This window comes from Eufriesea mexicana, unplaced genomic scaffold (genome assembly GCF_001483705.2).
Source record: "Eufriesea mexicana isolate 0111107269 unplaced genomic scaffold, ASM148370v2 scaffold2917, whole genome shotgun sequence".
Taxonomy (NCBI): domain Eukaryota; kingdom Metazoa; phylum Arthropoda; class Insecta; order Hymenoptera; family Apidae; genus Eufriesea; species Eufriesea mexicana.
The window spans coordinates 276,834-296,989 of record NW_016910954.1 but is presented as its reverse complement, the minus strand read 5'-3'; the positions used below and the strand labels follow the sequence as shown (position 1 = coordinate 296,989).

The 20,156-nt window shown below is 41.5% G+C and overlaps 1 protein-coding gene across 1 annotated transcript in view; it reads left to right on the top strand.

Moving 5' to 3' along the window:
* mirr (iroquois-class homeodomain protein mirror) overlaps window positions 1-20,156 on the top strand; it is a 59,558-nt gene that overhangs the window by 28,796 nt on the left and 10,606 nt on the right. The window contains 1 exon segment of the mRNA XM_017904337.1: window positions 6,681-6,793. Coding sequence (XP_017759826.1) covers window positions 6,681-6,793 — 113 coding nt within the window.

Sequence of the window (20,156 nt, the reverse complement as noted above, 5' to 3'; positions counted from 1 at the left end):
CACGAATCATCCCCTGGGCGTAGCTGCCGGTCTGTCGAACGCGAGGATGGCGGTGACCAGCGCGGTGGTTAGGCCGCCAGGCAGTCCGACCACGTCGGTCAGCCCGTCGCAGGGTCATCCACCGCCGACGACCGGCGGCCCGACGCCGACCGGACGTTGTTGCGACACCGGGAGACCGATTTTCACCGATCCTCTCACGGGTCAGACCGTCTGCTCCTGTCAATACGAGCTCCTCGGCGGCTACCAGCGCCTCGGCGCGCTACCGACGGCCGCGCTCTCCATGTACAGCGCGCCTTACGCCGCTGCGGCCGCCGCAGCCGCCTCCGAGGGCATGGCCGCCTACTTCCCCAGTCTAGGGGCCGAGCAAGCACCCTTCTACACGCCTACGGTGAGTTCTTTTATTTTTCTCCCATCCGACAATGTTTTATTTTTCATAGTATTTGCGATGGCAATGGAGTTAAAACAGAAAGGAACGCTAATTACAAAAAGGCAACGCTTTAATCCTTTCCCATTGGCAGCGGCCATGAAACGTTCTCTGGGTACTACCGTCGCCTATTTGCGGCATCCGCGAAACGTCACCGATGACTGTGTCGCGATCCGAATGAAAAGTTTAGTGTCAATCACGCTAGAAATTTCTATGAATACGGCAAAACACGATTTCGCAGGTTTCCAGTGAAACCACTCTTGTGGCAAATTTCCTCGTACCACGAATGTATAACCGCGACCAGCTCCTCCGTATCGAAAGGGTTAATAATTGATAACTCGATCGGTGTGTGCTGTACAACGATTCCATAGAGATTTAGTCGTTTGAGCAAAGGAATCTGGCTGGTGACTGATCGACACGTACACCATCATACATTAGTATGTAATCAAAAAACATTTTAACATGGAGGTTATATGTAAGATGTCTCGACTTGTGTCTTTAGCATCCCAATAATTTTAAAAAATCTTCCGTGGTACGGAAGCGACGTTTGTGGTATGGTTTAAGAGGATTGACAGCCCTGGCAATCAGGAGATCAATTTTTATATCTGAGACGCAGATCGTCTTTTGTCTTCGCAGGGGGGCACGCATGGTTTTATGATTATTTTAGAATGGTGATTCGCGATACGTACTCCTGCGCGATTTGGGACTGGTGTTGGAAGGCTGTGGGCCTTTCGAGGTGACCACAGAGGTATTATGAGTGGGTTTCAGGGGGTGGGTTAGTTGGGAGATGATTTCTTGGAAGGAAGTAGAGTTTTATGGAAATACAGAGTTCTTGATCGTATTGGATATGTTTTATCAGGGATGAAAATGGTTATAGAGGAATATTGGTGGACATTTAACGACGTCACTTATTAAAATTAATATCAATCGGTGAATAATAGAGCGAGCACCATAGAAAGCCGGCCGTCGGGTAAATTATTCTCTAAACTCCATCCATTCGATCTTAATAGCGTACTCGCTGGTGCGTACTTTCCCGATTTCGTCGTGCATTGTTTAATTATGCTATCACCGCTCGTGCGACCGTTCTCGCGTAATAAACGTCAACGCAATGCGCCGCGGCCGCTCGATGTTCACACGCCCGGCGTTTCACCCCTTTCCAACCGGTGGCCTGGCCTTAAAACTTCGTTTTATCGCGGCCGTGAGCTTTCGAAGGACCTTCCTCACCCTGTGTTATTACCCTTCTAATTAATTGCTTTTGAAAATCTTCGCGAATCTACCAAAATATCTCTTTGTCGCTCTTCGGTTTTTTCCGAACTTAAGGAGATGCGTTTCTCTTTCTGTGTTTTCTAATCTGTCGAGACACCGTGGAAACACCGTGGAAACAGCGTGCAAATAGCGTGGAAAACACTGTGGAAACACCGGCAAAGTAACATCGAAATACCATGGAAACACCGTCGAAGTACCGCGGAAACACCGTCTAACCACTGTCGAAATACCGTCGTAAAAAAGCCGACGAAACACCGTCAACGTACCACGGAAATACCGTCAAAACACTGTCGAAATACCGTCGAAATACCGTCAAAGAAACGCCGACGAAACACCGTCGAAGTATCGTCGAAAAATCGTCGAAACACCGTCGAAACACCGTCGAAACACCGTCGAAACACCGTCGAAACTTTTTTTCCGAACTTAAGGAGATGCGTTTCTCTTTCTGTGTTTTCTAATTTGTCGAGACACCGTGGAAACACCGTGGAAACAGCGTGCAAATAGCGTGGAAATACCGCGGAAACACTGCCAAAGTAACATCGAAATACCGTGGAAACACCGTCGAAGTACCGTCGAAGTACCGCGGAAACACCGTCGAAGTACCGCGGAAACACCGTCGAACCACTGTCGAAATACCGTCGTAAAATAGCCGACGAAACACCGTCAACGTACCATGGAAATACCGTCAAAACACTGTCGAAATACCGTCGAAATACCGTCGAAATACCGTCATAGAAACGCCGACGAAACACCGTCGAAGCATCGTCGAAAAATCGTCGAAACACCGTCGAAACACCGTCGAAACACCGTTAAAGAAACACCGTTGGAACACCGTGGAAATACCGTGGAAATACCATCGGAACACCGTCGAAATACCGTCAAAGAAACGCCGACGAAACACCGTCGAAGCATCGTCGAAAAATCGTCGAAACACCGTCGAAACACCGTCGAAACACCGTTAAAGAAACACCGTTGGAACACCGTGGAAATACCGTGGAAATACCATCGGAACACCGTCGAAATACCGTGGAAACACCGTGGAAGCACCGTGAAAACACTGTCGAAACACCGTGGAAGCACCGTGAAAACACTGTCGAAACACCGTCGAAACGTCGTCAAAATACCGTCAAAATACCGTGAAAACACCATTTTCACGGATTTTACGGATTATCAGGCACAGAGAGATAAGCAACGCATCTATTGGCCGACTTGGTTTCGTCATAAGCGTGCGTGAAATCGGCGGGAATTTTTCAAAGTATGTCAGGTGTGAGAAAGAGGCGGATTTTTCGGACGCACTCGCGGGGCGAGTTCTACGATAATCGAGATGTTATCTCGGCGAAAGGTCCCGGACAGCGCGATGTTAATGCGAGAGGAAGAAGGCGCAGGGAGCGGGAATCGCGTGTACTCGGCCCCGTAGAGGTTATCGGACCACACACAAAGCGCATACACGGAGAAAATAGCCGCGAAGCGTAAATTTATGAATCCGTCCTGCCGTAACAGTGGGACACTGTCGTGTTCCAGCCGTCGCCGGGGCCCGCCTGTTATCGTCGCTCTTTATGATCGAGCTTATGGGGCGGGCGTATAGATCGTGGCCTCTCCTCGTAACCGGGCTGCTAGATCGCGCACACAGGTTGGAGAAAGCACGTAACCCCGACTACCTTCGCGGCTAATGCCCGTTCAGCGTCGTTTTTAATGGGACCGTTCGCTTCTACGAGGCCCCGTGATTTTCCCGAGAATCGCTCCCGGTTAACCCTACCGTACCACTCGCGTTACGTCCTCGCGAATACCTCCGGGTCACGATGTCCTCGTGATCCACGCCAAACCTACCATGGTCGAGTGATCGGTGAATGAGGAACAGTGGAATCGTGAAAAAAATCGATAACAATTGGCCAAGATGATAACGTCGAACGCGGAATTTCGAATGACAGTCTAAAAACGGGTAACTTCAGCGTCAACAGTGGAAATTATTAAATATCATTGTGGAATTTAGACATAGTAAATATGATAAGTGACCTTGATTATCCGAATCTCCCACTATCTAAATATACATATTTCGGACGTAAACAGTTTGATTTAAAGCACATCGTGACACGATTTATGGTAGAAATAAATAACCATTCGGATAGTCTAGTACTCGAGAGAAATTTGGCAGCCATTTCGAAATAAATTTTCTCTTTCATCAAATTTCTTTATATACTCGTCCACGTCTATTAATTGATTTTAATTTTCATCCACACAGGGTATAACTAGACGTATCAAAATTGTTACCGTTTATACAGTATTCGGTATTTCTGGTATTAAACGCTGGATTAATAAAATCCAGTATAGAATAATGGCGGAACTTCTTTAAGTTTCGCACGCGGAGATCGCGATGGCGTCGGATGAAAATTGAAATTTCGAAAGCGGGTGAATTTTCAGGGAAAATTAGCGATAGCGTGTTAATTAAACGCTCGAATTTCGGAATATTCCTACGCGTTGGAAATCCGGATATCGTACGCTTTTGAGTTCAGTTTAAACACTCGGAATTACAGGGGTGGAGCAACGTTGTACGAAGAGAGGGCCTGGAATAAACGGTGTCGGGCGCGTGAATTTCCTTGGTCGAGCCGAACTCGCGTGAACCCCGGCCGGCCACTATTTCGAAGTGCTAATTACGCCAGTCCGGCGATGACTACGCCGTTCGAACACGATGTATAATTAATGTCATTAATGCAAGAACGATGCATACGGAAAAAGCCTGAGCGGGATCAGAGCGCTGGGTCGGTTTGGGCCAGGTGGGGAGAGGGCCGGGAAGCGTTCTATGCTTCTATTATTCCACCGATTGATGGTGCTTTAAATGCGGTATACGAAGTCGAGCCGCCGGGGTCATGGGTTACAGAAACAAACAACAGCGGCACACATCGATTCTAATTATCGTTATCGCTGCTTTGCCAGCCATTTTTCTCATTACCGTCGATGAATTGGAGATCGGTCGCGGTGGCGCCGATTAATTGTCATCGTCCTTTCGAAACTCGGTACAGGTAAGTCTCGATTAATTCGAGTACAAATACCGCCATATTCCATCTATTTATTTATTTATTTATTTATTTATCGAAGAGTGAATTGAAGGATCGCGATAATCGTCGGTGATTTAACCCTTTGCACTCGAGAGGTGACCCTCAGTCGCCATTTAACCCTTTGCATTCTACGATTTTTTGGTTAAAGAAGGGTACGAGTTGAAAAATTTTCTTCCGTAGGACTGATGATATTTTTTGAGTAGTAAATAAGAAATCGTATAACAATTAACACGTAGAATTATTCAATTTCGATACCTCGCACACTGTTATATTTTAACGTCCTTTCGAAAGTCGGTACAGGTAAGTCTCGATTAATTCGAGTCCAAATACTGCGATATTCCATCTATTTATTTATTTATTTATTTATCAAAGTGTTGATCGAAGGATCGCGATAACCGTCGGTGATTTAACCCTTTGCACTCGAGAGGCGACCCTCAGTCGCCATTTAATCGGATTCTAAAGATGAATGTTAATTAACCCTTTGCACTGGAGAGGTGATCTTCAGACACGATTTCATAAAATTTGGAAGATCGATATTAATTAATATATGAAATTTAAGGTAACGTAACAGTGTGCGAGGTATCGAAATCAAACAATTCTACAATTCTATTATTATACAATTCTTTATTTACTGCTCAAAAAAGTATCGTCAGTTTTTTAGTAGAGAATCTTGGAATTTCTACTCTTCTCTAGCCAAAAAATCGTCAAATACAAAGGGTTAATTGTTTAGATTAAGAAATAGATTAGTGAAATTAGTATCGTCGAGTAAGAAGGTTTGAATGATATTGGTGATTGGGTAATTTATTTATTTATTTATTTATACGGGATTAACCGATTAGCAAAATCACAAGAAAATTATTACAACGAGGTATAAAAAATAATATCGTGAAATATTCGGTAATTAATGATATTAACGGGAACTTGATATATTATGCAAATTAAATAGCAGGGTATACTATAATGAAAATTTTATTATGGATTTTTACTAACATTCTGTTAAATTGTTAAATAATAGGTATCGATTACTCGATGTAATTAGGACAATTAGGACAATTAGGAAAATTCTAGAATTTTAGAATAGGATGTATGGAACTTGAATTTCGTGGAAGTAATTTATCGTGAATTAACACGTTGACGACCGGTCACGGAGATTTATTATTATTATTATTATTATTATTATTTTATTCATAAACGGACCGTAGTCCAGTTACATGAAATTTCAAAAAGAAACGCAAACAAATAAATTATATATAATATAACACCGTAGGGACGTGCTTATAAACGCTTTGTTCAGAAGAAATAGCTTTAATTAATAATCACCCGTAATTGTCTTTTGAAAAATTTCTGTTTTGCTGCTTTCCGTGAAGAAATTCGTACAAACGTTAGTTTGTTGTAATATAGGAAAAATACTATTCCCCAACGTTCAACGAAGGATATAAATTTAGCTTTTTACTAGCAGACTCGATGCCATAGGTCGTATTACTCGGAGCTAGGAGCTGATATTTAATTATATGCCTGGTCCTACGTGAAAGGCTGGAGATCACAAATATCCGGTGATCAACGCGTTAAGAAACATTCCTGTATCTTAACTCGCATTAATCGAGATCAAACTGCACTCGGATGGATCATCGACGTCGTAAGCGTAACCGAAGATTCGCAAAAACGCTTGAGACGTGGTCGAAGTTCCATTTTCGGGAAGCTCTGATGTTGTACAACCATAACTTCGAGCTGCGCGAGCAAGAGTCCGGCGATATCGCTGGATGGCGTTTCTAAATCGACAGATAACGCCGTTGTTTCGTTCGTTTTGCAATTGATCGAGCGTTCCAGTTCGACACGGCTCTAATCATGCATCGTGGAATTCGTCTTTTTCAGCTGCGCTAATTACTCATGCGAGGCGGTTGCCACATTATTAACATGTATAATTGCTTCGCTTGCAGGCTGCTGGCCTCGATCTGAAGGAAAATCTTGGGGCAGGAGCCGCGGCGGCATGGCCTTACCCATCGGTCTACCACCCTTACGACGCGGCCTTCGCCAGCTACCCCTTCAACGGGTGAGTCTTTCACGCCTTTTTCCTCTCGATTATCACCCCGCGCAGAGAGTGTACGAAAATTTCGCCGAAAGAGAAAAAAAGGTGGAATAAAAATCGGAATGAAATCGCAGTACGCTTTATTCCGATACTGACGAGTTACGGAATCGCGGAATCGTGGAATCATGGAATTGCGAAATCGCGGAATCGTGGAATTGCGAAATGGCGATTACGGAATCGCGGAATCGTGGAATCATGGAATTGCGAAATCGCGGAATCGTGGAATTGCGAAATTGCGAAATCGCGGAATCGCGGAATTGCGGAATTGCGACGAATTGTGGCGAGTTGTGAGGAATTGCGGAATTGCTACGAGTTGCGGCGAGTTTCGGAATTGCTAGAAATTGCGACGAGTTGCGACGAGTTGCGACGAGTTGCGATGAATTGCGAAATTGTAACGAGTTGTGACGAGTTGCGGAATTGCGGCGAGTTACGTTGAGTTACGTTGAATTACGTTGAGTTATGACGAGTTTCGTTGAGTTACGTCTAGTTACGTCTAGTTACGTCTAGTTGCGACGAGTTGCGGCGAGTTGCGATTCGAGTTGCGGAATTGCGGCGAGTTACGTTGAGTTACGTTGAATTACGTTGAGTTATGACGAGTTACGTTGAGTTACGTCTAGTTGCGGCGAGTTGCGGTGAGTTGCGGTGAGTTGCCACGAGCTGTGACGAGTTGCGACGAGTTGCGGAAAATGGCGAGCGTCGCTTTGGACAATTAGGGGCTCACGTTTATGGCCGATCGAAGAAGAAATACCGCGTATTTAAGTGGTCGAAAGCACCGGTATACTTCACGCGGCGATAAAGATAGCCGCGCGTAGTATAGATCCTCCTCGATCCGCTCGAAACGCTCTATAACCGCCGCGGAACGCTCTCTCGCGTGGCCGTGCAGCCTGGAATAGGTAACTTCGTAATTATTTCGAGTTGCGTGCTCGCGATAAAAGTCGCGCGAGACGATAACGCGGTGTCGCTGGAGCGACGCGACACGCTCGAGCAGATAATACCGCGCGTTCCAAACGCGAGACCGCGAGGACCACGGTACTTCGCGAATACGTGCATACTCTCTCTCTTTCTCTCTCTCTACCATCGTGCGAGTAATTAGTCGTTCAAGTGGCATGCAACGAAGCTCCTCGAAGCCCTCGCGCGGAAAGTTTTTCAGCCATTTCGAAATTATCTCGATTATAATTGTCTCTGAAACGAGCGGCGAATCTCCAACGCGCTCCTGTTTTCTCGCACGAAATCTCAACAATGTGGTGAGAGAGAGGGAGAGAGAGAGACCCCTTCACCCTGACGTGCGTTCACGCGAGCCGCGTTTGGTCGTGGTGCTGCTCGGCGCGCACTCGCGCGTCCGCCTGATAACGCGCGCCGGAGAAACACATAAACATTCCAATAAATTAGCGCTCCGTTGACCCGGGACTGTCGCCTTGGGCGTTTTTATTCTCGCGCTTCGCGCTGGAATCGGTCAACGCGTGTCACGATGCGACCGGTGAAAGGTCTCGCCCGTCTGATAAATCGGAATCGTATTATCGGCGCCGGCCGTGATTACGTACATTCGGAGTGCTGCGACACGTCCGAGCAGCGAGGTGGTCCCTGCCAACCGGCTCTCGATGATTAATAAGGCCCTATCTACGTTTCCGGCCTTCTCCGTTCGCTTTTTCAATTTTTCCAAACTTCTCCTACCGCCTCTGTCTATCTTCCCTGCTACCCCGCTATCGCCCCGTTATCGCCGTGTCCCCGCCATGGAACGCGCGTAGGGACACCAGACCGTGACGCTTCCGACCGATTTGTTAAGCTCGCTTTTACGACTCGCTAATGGGATCGATGATTGTAAACAACGGGAAAACGGGGAAACGAGAAATCGGCGCTGAAAAGCGCCGCTTCGGCATCCAATGGATCGCTCGATGGCTTCTCCAAGGGTGCCCCTCCAAGGGTGGTTCCGTTTGAATCGAAGGTTTTGGATAGTTTGGAAGCACGTCGTATAATTGACAGCGTGGATGACCAAGAGACACAGTGGTTCTCAGAGGGAAAATTTCTGAGAAGGTCAATTTCTATGAGATTAATAAATTGAATTAACCCCTTGAAATCGGCCATCTTTTCGTTACAGGAACATAGTAATTCGAAGACTGTTTGCCATAAAGTGGACGATATTTTCAAAACGGTAAATAAGAAGTGCACATTAATTGTAAGACAGAATTATTTTGCCTCGATATTACCTCCAATATTTAAATTGGAGATATTAATTAACAACGATCTTTAGATTCCGATTAAATGGCGACTAAGAATCGTCTCTCGAGTGCAAAGGGTTAATACCGAGGAATAAATTGGCGGGAATTTTTCAAACGTGTTAACTCTCGGGAGCTTAACACGTTAATTTATATATAATTTATTTTTATTTTAAAATTTTATATAAAAAATTTATAGTGCCACGTTGGTCTCCAGGGACCGGTGCTAGACTTCAAGTTCGGGCCCCTTTATCTATAATAAAAGATACTTGTTATATTTAATTTAATTTTCTGCAATGATTATTATTGAAAAAATATTAATCAAGCTGAGAATATAATTTATTTATTTGCAAAGTATTAAGTACACTACAAGAGTAGATAGAAAGAAAATAATGGTCCTCAGGAATTGGCCCAGATTAGGACCAAAAGGTACTAACTTTTAGTGTTAAATTCTTCGCCATCTTTGAGAAAGATAACGTTTGAATTCCTGTTATAACAATTGGTACAGTATCTCGGAGTTTTGTGAACATTTCACCTGAAGGCCCACTTGACGGCCCAGTCTGGGCCTGAACGAAACGGCAAGCAAAACGAGCGGGGTACTTATCGTGTTAATTCTTGGTTTGGAGTTCGGGGGGTTGAAGACTTTCTCATCTTTTACTTAGCTTCTTGTGAGATGTTTATCTGCTTGGGAGATATTCTAATTCTTTGCATTCAGCAATTTTTTGGTTACAGGAAAATAGTAATTCGAAGACTTTAAAGTCGACGATATTTCTAAAACGGTAAATGAGAAATCGTAGAATTATTTTACTTTAATATTCCATGCATAGTTGGGTAATTGTAAATTTGATATATTAATTAACATCCATCTTTAGAATCTGATTAAATGGCGACTGAGGGTCGCCTCTCGAGTGCAGAGGGTTAAACCATCTCGAAAAATTGAACCGTAATTTATATTAATATGGTTTAATATTTTATTTTTAATTTTTCTTTCGATCGGCAGTGCTAAAAGTGGCAATGTTTCGGTGAAAGGAAGACGTGTTTCATTTAACCCTTTACACTCGAGAGGCGCCTTCAGTCGCCATTTGCTAAAAATTTCGAAGATCGATGTTAATTAATATGTCAAGATTAACACTAGAACTGCCGATCTTTAATGGGTACCAAATTATACCGTGCACAGATTATGATAATTTCAGCGGTACGATGAATACGAGTGAATATATTTATTACAGTTCTTTCTTAATACGAGTTGATACCAATTTTATTCTTAAAGCAGGTGTACGTGTTCGGTGATTGCAGAAAGGAAAATTTTGGGACCAATCATTTTGACTGGGTTGGTAGTTCTAGTGTTAAGACTACTTTCGCGGAACTCACTAGCGCCACCGTAACCCGTATCTCCAATCAATGTAACGTAATTATCGTCTATCTACATCGTTGAATTATTCTTCCAATTTTTCTCGAGAAATATCTAAATAAACGAAATTAATACTAGTTCCCTACTTTATAATTTCCACAAATTTTATACAGGTTCCAACGAGATTATTATCCTTCGTATATGATACATTTAAGTATTTATTGAGGACGATAAAGACATGCAAAAGCAGAAAGAGAGTTTTAGGATTGTGTAATTAGACGAAAAGGAAGCTTTCGTTGTTTGTGACAGCCTTAACACTAGAACTACCGATCTTTAATGGGTACCTAACTATAACGTGCACAGATTATAGTAATTTCAGCGGTACGATGAATACGAGTGAATATATTTATTACAGTTCTTTCTTAATACGAGTTGATACGAATTTTATTCTTAAAGCAGGTGTACGTGTTCGATGATTGCAAAAATGAAAATTCTGGGACCAGTCATTTTGACTGGATTGGTAGTTCTAGTGTTAAGATAATGTAACGATATGAAAGGTATCGAAATCAAATAATTCTACGTGTTAATTATTATACGATTCCTTATTTACTGCTCAAAAAAATATCCTCATTTGTATAGCAGAAAATCTTTCAACCCCTACTCTTCTTTAGTCAGAAGCTCGTCGAGTGCACAGAGTTAAAACATCAGTTACATGATGTAATAATGTATATTCCGTGCAATTTGGATTTTTTCGTTCCGTTTAAGATTCGATTCAATTTTTTGGAAGATTCGAAATTAGTTGGTTCTTCCAAGATAAATGATCATTTCTCGATCATTTCGCGTATGCTCAATTCTCCCACTTCAATTTATATTTACTTACTCGTCGAAGCGATATAAAACGCGTGTATGTTTCTCATTTCGAAAATAAATTACAAGCTCGTTTCAAGCTAGATATACAAAAATCTGAATGACTGGAGTCGAAAATCCGAATGATGCATCTGCGGGTTACGGGACGTGAGACGAGTATGTCGATACGTTAGGAGATAACGGGAGTGAAAATAAAGAAGTATTTCGCTGAAAAATACTCTCGTAAAATTAATCGCGTATCAGCTTGGCTTATCAGGGCACCGTTCTCCCAAAAGCGTATCAGGGTCGAAGCATAGGGGTCCTAGCATTTCCCTCTTTTCCCATTTTCCCATTCGACGAAGGCGCGATAACGAGCGACGGAGCATCCGGTGTACCTGTATCAGCGATTTCGATCGAATTCTCGGTTTTCGTCGCGCCGCTATCTGGTCCGGAGAAACGCGACCCGCGGTCACGTACTCGGCGACCCGGTGTGACGAGTCAACGACGTCTCCGTGCCGGTGTCACCTCGTGGAATCTATACTGCCGCGTGACGCACTTCCGCCGGAGACTGCTTCGTATGCAAGGAAGCGATCGGGTACTACAGCTTGCTTAGCATCCATTCGGTCTAGTCGCTTCGCGCACCGGGTCTTCCTTTACGGAGACCTACCGCCGGTCCACACCGGAACCGCGACTCCTCCGCGCGCTAACAATTACCGGAAGATCCGGGGATGCGCACCTGACCACCGCGAGATCCGCTGTCTGCGCCTATTCCTCCACGTGCGACTCTCTCCTCTCTACCAACCCTATCTTTCACTATTATATTTCTCTCTTCGTGATAACACTTTTATTACTGTGCTAATTTTTAACTCTTTAGTCAGGAATATGTGTCAGTGGAATAACACGTGTGGTGGTAGTGATAGGTATAATGGGATAAAATGATAGCACGCCCTATGATTTTCAGTGTTCCCCGAGTAACTTTAGAGCCGTGTATTTTAGGGAACAAAGATCGTCCGATTGTAAATTAACCCTTTGCACTCGACGACTTTTTCGTTACAGAGAAATAGTAATTCGAAGACTTTTCTGTCATAGAGTCGAGGATATTTTTAAAATGGTAAATGAGAAGTCATATGCAAATTAAGACGTAGAATTATTTTTCTTCGACATTCCACGCATCGTTAGGTAATTTTAAATTGCACCTCTCGAGTGCAAAGGATTAAATTTGATTTTACAAGGGGAGGTTAGTATTATACTATCTGTTACTATTACTCTCCTCTCTGTCAACCCTATCTTTGACTATTATATTTCTCTCTTCGTGATAACACTTTTATTACTGTGCTAATTTTTAACTCTTTAGTCAGGAATATGTGTCAGTGGAATAACACGTGTGGTGGTAGTGATAGGTATAATGGGATAAAATGATAGCACGCCCTATGATTTTCAGTGTTCCCCGAGTAACTTTAGAGCCGTGTATCTTAGGGAACAAAGATCGTCCGATTGTAAATTAACCCTTTGCACTCGACGACTTTTTCGTTACAGAGAAATAGTAATTCGAAGACTTTTCTGTCATAGAGTCGAGGATATTTTTAAAATGGTAAATGAGAAGTCATATGCAAATTAAGACGTAGAATTATTTTTCTTCGACATTCCACGCATCGTTAGGTAATTTTAAATTGCACCTCTCGAGTGCAAAGGATTAAATTTGATTTTACAAGGGGAGGTTAGTATTATACTATCTGTTACTATTACTCTCCTCTCTGTCAACCCTATCTTTGACTATTATATTTCTCTCTTCGTGATAACACTTTTATTACTGTGCTAATTTTTAACTCTTTAGTCAGGAATATGTGTCAGTGGAATAACACGTGTGGTGGTAGTGATAGGTGTAATGGGATAAAATGATAGCACGCCCTATGATTTTCAGTGTTCCCCGAGTAACTTTAGAGCCGTGTATCTTAGGGAACAAAGATCGTCCGATTGTAAATTAACCCTTTGCACTCGACGACTTTTTCGTTACAGAGAAAGAGTAATTCGAAGACTTTAAAGTCGACGATATTTTTAAAATGGTAAATGAAGTCATATGCAAATTAAGACGTAGAATTATTTTTCTTCGACATTCCACGCATCGTTAGGTAATTTTAAATTGCACCTCTCGAGTGCAAAGGATTAAATTTGATTTTACAATGGGGGGTTAGTATCATACTATCTGTTACTATTACTCTCCTCTCTGTCAACCCTATCTTTGACTATTATATTTCTCTGTTGGTGATATCACTTTTATTACTGTGGTAATTTTTAACTCTTTAGTCAGGAATATGTGTCAGTAAAGTCACATGTGTGGTTATAATGATAAGTATAACGTGACAAAATGATAACACGCTCTATGATTTTCTGTATTCCTCGAGTAACTTTAGAGCGGTATATCTTAGGGAACAAAGATCGTCCGATTGTAAATTAAATTTGATTTTACAAGGAGAGGTTAGTACTATACTATCTGTTACTGTCACTATCTGTAGGATAGCGGAAGCTGGTTTTGAGAGACCGAAAATTGACGAAAGAACAAGAACACGATAACACGAACTCAAAACTCGTAAACTGATTTAACTTAGGAAAAGAACACCAAGATAACGATATGAAAACACGCAAATACTTGTGCTGATCACAATTGATTTCTAAGGACTCTGTTTTGGTCGTTAAGGACCACGGTTTTATGCTTTTCTTAACCTACGCTTCATCTCCCCGTAGGGGCCATTGAAAATTACAGGGTATGCTGCCATTTTGTCGCGATACCATGCACCGAATGGTCCTTGGAAGGTCCCAAAAAATTGGTGACACTAGCCTAAATGAAAACTCAGTTATGTATTTCCAAATGCGAAAACAGAGAATTCAACCCTTCTAGGATTTAACCCTTTGCACTCCGAATTATTTTTCAATTTTATTGTTGCCAATAACTCCCTACTATTTGAAATACAATATTTTATTTGAAATTTACTTCACAAGATAGTTCCCCTTAGAATTTTATTTACTGATTATATCAAATATAAATTCAAACATTGTATTGTAATTAAAATTGTACTTTAATTGTATTTTACAATTTAAATAATTCAAGTAGTTACTTATTTTCTGTCTTCTTGTTCAATAAATAAAGAATCAAAAATCGTCAATTCATAGATGTGATAAAAATTGACGTCGAATCACTCTCGACAAAGTATTGCAAAGGGTTAAGGGTTAATTAATCGTTGATTGCAAAATTTGTCTATTTCTCCTTACTCTTCGAGTTGACAGGAAGAGAGAGAACAGTGGAGAGAATAATCGAGAGAATCGTGGGAAGATATAACGAGTCGATTACCGTTGACACGTCGGGTAATACCCGTGTTTAAATTTCCCGCGGAATTGATTGATACGGCGTGTTACACGATTTGTCTCAATTTCTCGCGAGCGTAATTCCATTTGTCAAGATAAGCTGTATTAACCGATACGAACCGCTTCTTCTCCGTTCGATTCTTTTCCTTTTTTCTTTCCCAGCGAGAACACATGCCCGAGGAGTCGAAACGTTGATTAATGCAAACGACGTATCGATAGGCGAAGATAGCGAGCAGCGATTTGATTACCCCGACACACGGTGCTCGGCTGCCCCCGGGGTAATCGAATTCAAGTTTAACACGATATTACCAAAATCAATTTTCTTTCACGCTCGCAACGCCGTCACGACAACGGCCAATTTCGCGTATCGAAGAACCGGTAAACACGATTAACCGAGTGTAATTTCTGCCCGCGTTGTAATTAATTTCCACTCGGGCAAGATGCGCTAATCTTCCACTTCCACGTATAATCGTGGATCGGTGGAATTTGCGTCGCGATGGCCACCGGGTGCCCGTTATTAGACCCACCGTGTCGCTATTTTTCTTTTCTCCGCGGTAATCTTTATTCCAGTTAACCGAGTCTATTCGTCGTAGTAGTCGAGTCGAAGATACGTTATCGAAGACTCGCCTTCTTCGAACGAATAACAAAAGGAAAGACACAGAGGGGGGCTACTTTGCGTGACTCGCGAGCTTTTTAACGTAGTCATAGGGGGTTGACGACGATGGTCGCTTCTTTTACCCATGTACGTGCAGAAGTTTGCAATTCGATGACGTTGATACAGTCATGCGACAATTATATATCGATATTGTTCGAGTTGCAGTGGCTTGCGTAACGCGAAGCTTTTATCGGTACCCTGTGTACCGGAGGAAGAATGCTCGTCTTTGCGTGGCTCGTTTGGGCCCATGGCAACGTGTTTATCCGTGGTTCTTGTGTAAACGGTAATTTATTTAATCGGACTGTAGTGGAGTTGGGATTAAACCTTTTACTACCGAGTGTGTGACGTCTATGAATATATTGGGCCCTGGGACTTATAGGAAAATTTTATATTTTTGGATTATTAATTAACTATTTTGATTAGGTATTAGAGTATGGGAACAGTGCAAAGAAATCATGAGAGATAAATAAATAGTATTGCGCGTCGTCTATGAATAGATTGGGCCTTGGGACTTATAGGAAAATCGCATATTTTTGGATTATTAATTAAATATTTTGATTAGGTATTTTAGAGTATAGATACAGTGGAAAAGAATCATGAGAGATAATTAAATAGTATTGCGCGTAGTCTATGAAGACATTGGGCCCTGGGACCATTATAGGAAAATGGTATATTTTTGGATTATTGATCATATTTCTTAGGTATTAGAGTATGGGGACAGTGGATAGGAGTCATGGAAAATAATTAAATAGTATTGCGCGTTGAATGTGAATATATTGGGTTTTGGGACTTATAGGAAAATCGTACATTTTTGGATTATTAATTAAATATTTTTCTTAAGTATTAGAGTATGGAGGCATTGGATAGGAATCATGAAAAATAATTAAATAGTATTGTTCGACGCCTATAAATAGATTGGGCCTTGGGACTTATAGGAAAATCGTTAATTCTTGGATTATTAATTAAATATCTTGCTTAGATACTAGAGTATGGGTACAGTGGAAAGGAATCATGGAAGATAATTAAATAGCATTGCGGATTGTTTATAAATACATTGGGCCTTGGGACTTACATTATTCCGCATCTTTTAATACTATAGTAACAATATAGTATTTCGCGTCTATTAAAATTCTAAAACAGAAATATAGCGAAAACTTCGAGAATTTATTTGCGAAAATAACCGATTTATTTTTCCACTTCGATGTTGCGTAGTATTTACAGGTGTCTTTGAGGAAATTGTCGGTGGCATTTATCGAGATCGTGATTCATTTTCTCCGTGTCATTTGAATTGTAATCGTCCGTGCACGCTTCGCAGGTCGACGGTTCTAGTGTTAATTTACATCGTTAGCTGGTTGCATGAGGTTCTTGCTCGCGGAGTCTTGTTCTTCTATTTCGTCACGATTCCACGACGATGGCTGATTTCTTGAGTAATAGACACAGATTGGTGGAAGCGATATGGCAAACGCTTACGTGCTTTGAAACGGAAATTTGAGACACGTAAAAGAAGCAATCGCTGGCTTCCTTTGCAGCACGTTTGGAAAAAATATTCCCTGCAAAATGATGGAAAACGAGTTCTGGGTTTCGTTCCTCTCGCAACATACACTTGCATGAAAATTTTTAAATGTCAATTATCACGGGTGACGCTGTGGTTTCAAATACCGTAGGAGTCTCATAAATTCTGTTCCCGCTTTTCCCACGAACTGGTTTACAAACACCATGTGTACCACGTAAATACACCGGTGTCATGGTTTTAGCGTGAGTTAAACTTTGGATCTCGAAGAATATCTTCTACTCCAGCTTCGTTAGCATATAGTGTACAGATAGTGACTGACAATGCGTGACAACTGACACATTTGTTAATTCGACTGACTATTTATGACAGGCGACACGTGATTGCTAATCTCAGCCACTTATTAAAATGAAAGATTTTCTCGACCGTATCCGATAGACTACATTGTCCCCTAACTTGCTTATGATCTTATATTCCATTCCTTCGAACATGACCTTATTATATCATTTTAATTAGACCTGTTTGATAGGCTACATGTCCTCCATCGTGACAAACTTCGTTCGCCATTATCATCGATATTCTTTAAATTATCCACTTTTCCATCAGCTTCATTTGTTTAACGCTAAATTAACTAAGGCTCACATGATCCGTTTAAATTGTGAATTAAAAATTTCACGTTCCTGTTTGTCACTTTGGTCTATGACTTACAAGAGACTTTGACACATTCTTGGAGCGGAGTGTCTGAAGAAAAGGAAGTTTTATTTTGAATTTACATTTCATTTTACTTTTAATATAGGTGTAATTAGTTTTTCAATATTCGTGTTACATTTTTGTAAAATTTTTCCTATTTCTGGGCCTACCGATTAGGGTAATTTTAACAGTTAGTAAGCGTTGACAGATTGTATATGATACTTTCGAGATTTGGACACAGTTTTGATTTAAATCGGCTAGTTTAAGAAAATTTGCATAAATCTGTCGTTTTTGTGGCATAGGAGCGAGCAGATAAGTCGAAAGCTGAGTAAAAATCAGCGAGGTAGCAAGTGTCCGGGAGCATTATGCCAGAGCGTGTGTGCTTCGCCTACCGCTTAACATAAGCATACAAAAAGCCAATAATGCAGAGTTGGCATGCACGGCCGCGAGGTCTCGGGATCGTGCGGGTTAACGGTCTCGTCTTTCCGGCGGATTGGCCCTGCTTCCGGGGACATATAGGGTAAACAATAAGAAACAAGCGGCGAGTGGGTAGCAGCAGTCGCTGGTTGTACGAACACAGGCCGAGCTCGCATAGGCTCTGCTCCTATGTCCGGCTTCGGCCTCCGCCCGCCTCGCGTCGCGTCCCGCGATCGACGACACGTATTATTAAGTGTGTCCGTACAACGACCGATGTGTCGGCACGCGCTTCGGGCCCCGAGCGCGTTTAAGGACGTCGGCACGATCCGCGAATCTTAATCGCCAGCCATGCGGCCGTGATCGCCTCCGCGATGGCGGACAGGTGCGCGCACCGATTTCTGCCTCTGCTGTCCCGAAGTTTCGTTCAGAGGTGAGTCGAAGACGAAGAGAAATTCACGGATTAATGAGGGATTTTGGAAGTATTGCCTTGTTTTAAGGGGAATTTGAAAGTATTGTGTAACACGTAGAAGTAGGAAGAAAATATATAGGGTAGTTCGAAAAGGGGTGGTAGTTGGTCAGTTTCGCGTATAGGTGAAGAAAGACGAAGAGAAATTGACGGATTGATGAAGGATTTTGAAAGTGTTTCCTTCTTTTAAGCCGAATTTGAAAGTATTGTATAAGGCGTAGAAGTAGGAAAGAAGGAAATATATAGGGTAGTTCGAAAATGGATAGTTGTCCAGTTACGTGTATAGGTGAGTCAAAGACGAAGAGAAATTGACGGATTAGTGAGAGATTTTGGAAGTATTGCCTTGTTTCAAGGGGAATTTGAAAGTATTGTGTAACACGTAGAAGAAGGAAGAAAATATATAGGGTAGTTGGCCAGTTTCGTGTATAGGTGAGTCAAAGACGAAGAGAAATTGACGGATTAGTGAGAGATTTTGGAAGTATTGCCTTGTTTCAAGGGGAATTTGAAAGTATTGTGTAACACGTAGAAGAAGGAAGAAAATATATAGGGTAGTTGGCCAGTTTCGTGTATAGGTGAATGAAAGACGAAGAGAAATTGACGGATTAATGAGGGATTGTGAAAGTATTTCCTTGTTTTAAGGGAAATTTGAAAGTATTGTATAACGCGTAGAAGTAGGAAAGAAGGAAGTATATAGGGTAGTTCGAAAGCGGTGTAGTTAGCCAGTTTCATGTATAGGTTAATGCAAAATGGAGAGGAATTGACGAATCAATGACGAAATTTAAGAAATTTGAAGGTACTGTATAATACGTAGAAGTAGGTACTATGGGGCAGTAGGCCCGTTTCGTGTAGAGGAGAATGAAAAATAAGGAATTGACGGATAAATGAAGGAATTTAGGAAGTTTGAAGGTACTGTATAATACGTAAAAATAGGTAGTATGGGACACTAGGCCCGTTTCGTGTAGAGGAGAATGAAAGAGAGGAATTGACGGATCAGTGAAGGAATTTAGGGAATTTGAAGGTACTATATAATACGTAGGACTAGGAAATATAGGGTAGTTGGCCATTTTGTGCAGAAGTAAGCATGCACTACGATTTAATTATGAAAAATTATACATCGAAGTAAATATAATAAATTAATGCGATAAAATTTAACTTTATTTTCGACCCCTGCGATCAGGAAAAAGGGACTTACAAATTTTCCTAACCTTTTACTACCCTCATTACCACATTCACCACTAGCTATACAAATAATATTGAACTAGGATTTAATTTAAGATCTTACATACTGCTCAATTCTAAACCTATTAGTTAGGTTATACTTTCACAAAAATGTAACACGAAAAAATATGTTAAAAAATCGCAAAGACAAGTGTGCAAAGCAACACTCTTGAACGCGAAACTTTTAATTAAAAATTTTCAAAAGACTACTCGGGCCCCGGTTGATTTAACGTTAAGCTACACTCTCAGAAAGCGACGGAACAAACAAATTGCATTTGTCAGTCGTGAATATTATATTTAAACAAATATATTAAATATTTATCGAACAATATTATAGCACAGGGTAAAAATGATCGATGAAATATATCTAATTGTATTTACTCTTTCTCATGATACTCGTATACACGTTTATTCTCAGTGAATTCTGAATTGCAACTGACTTATCCAACTATTCTCTCATTTGTTCTCTTTTCTTTCATACATTACGTAAATATACACAATTTGTATCATACTTCATTCATTACACACATACTCGATCCACTCATTCTTCCTTACATGCATAATTTATTTTTACATCAATATATATATATATATATATTTA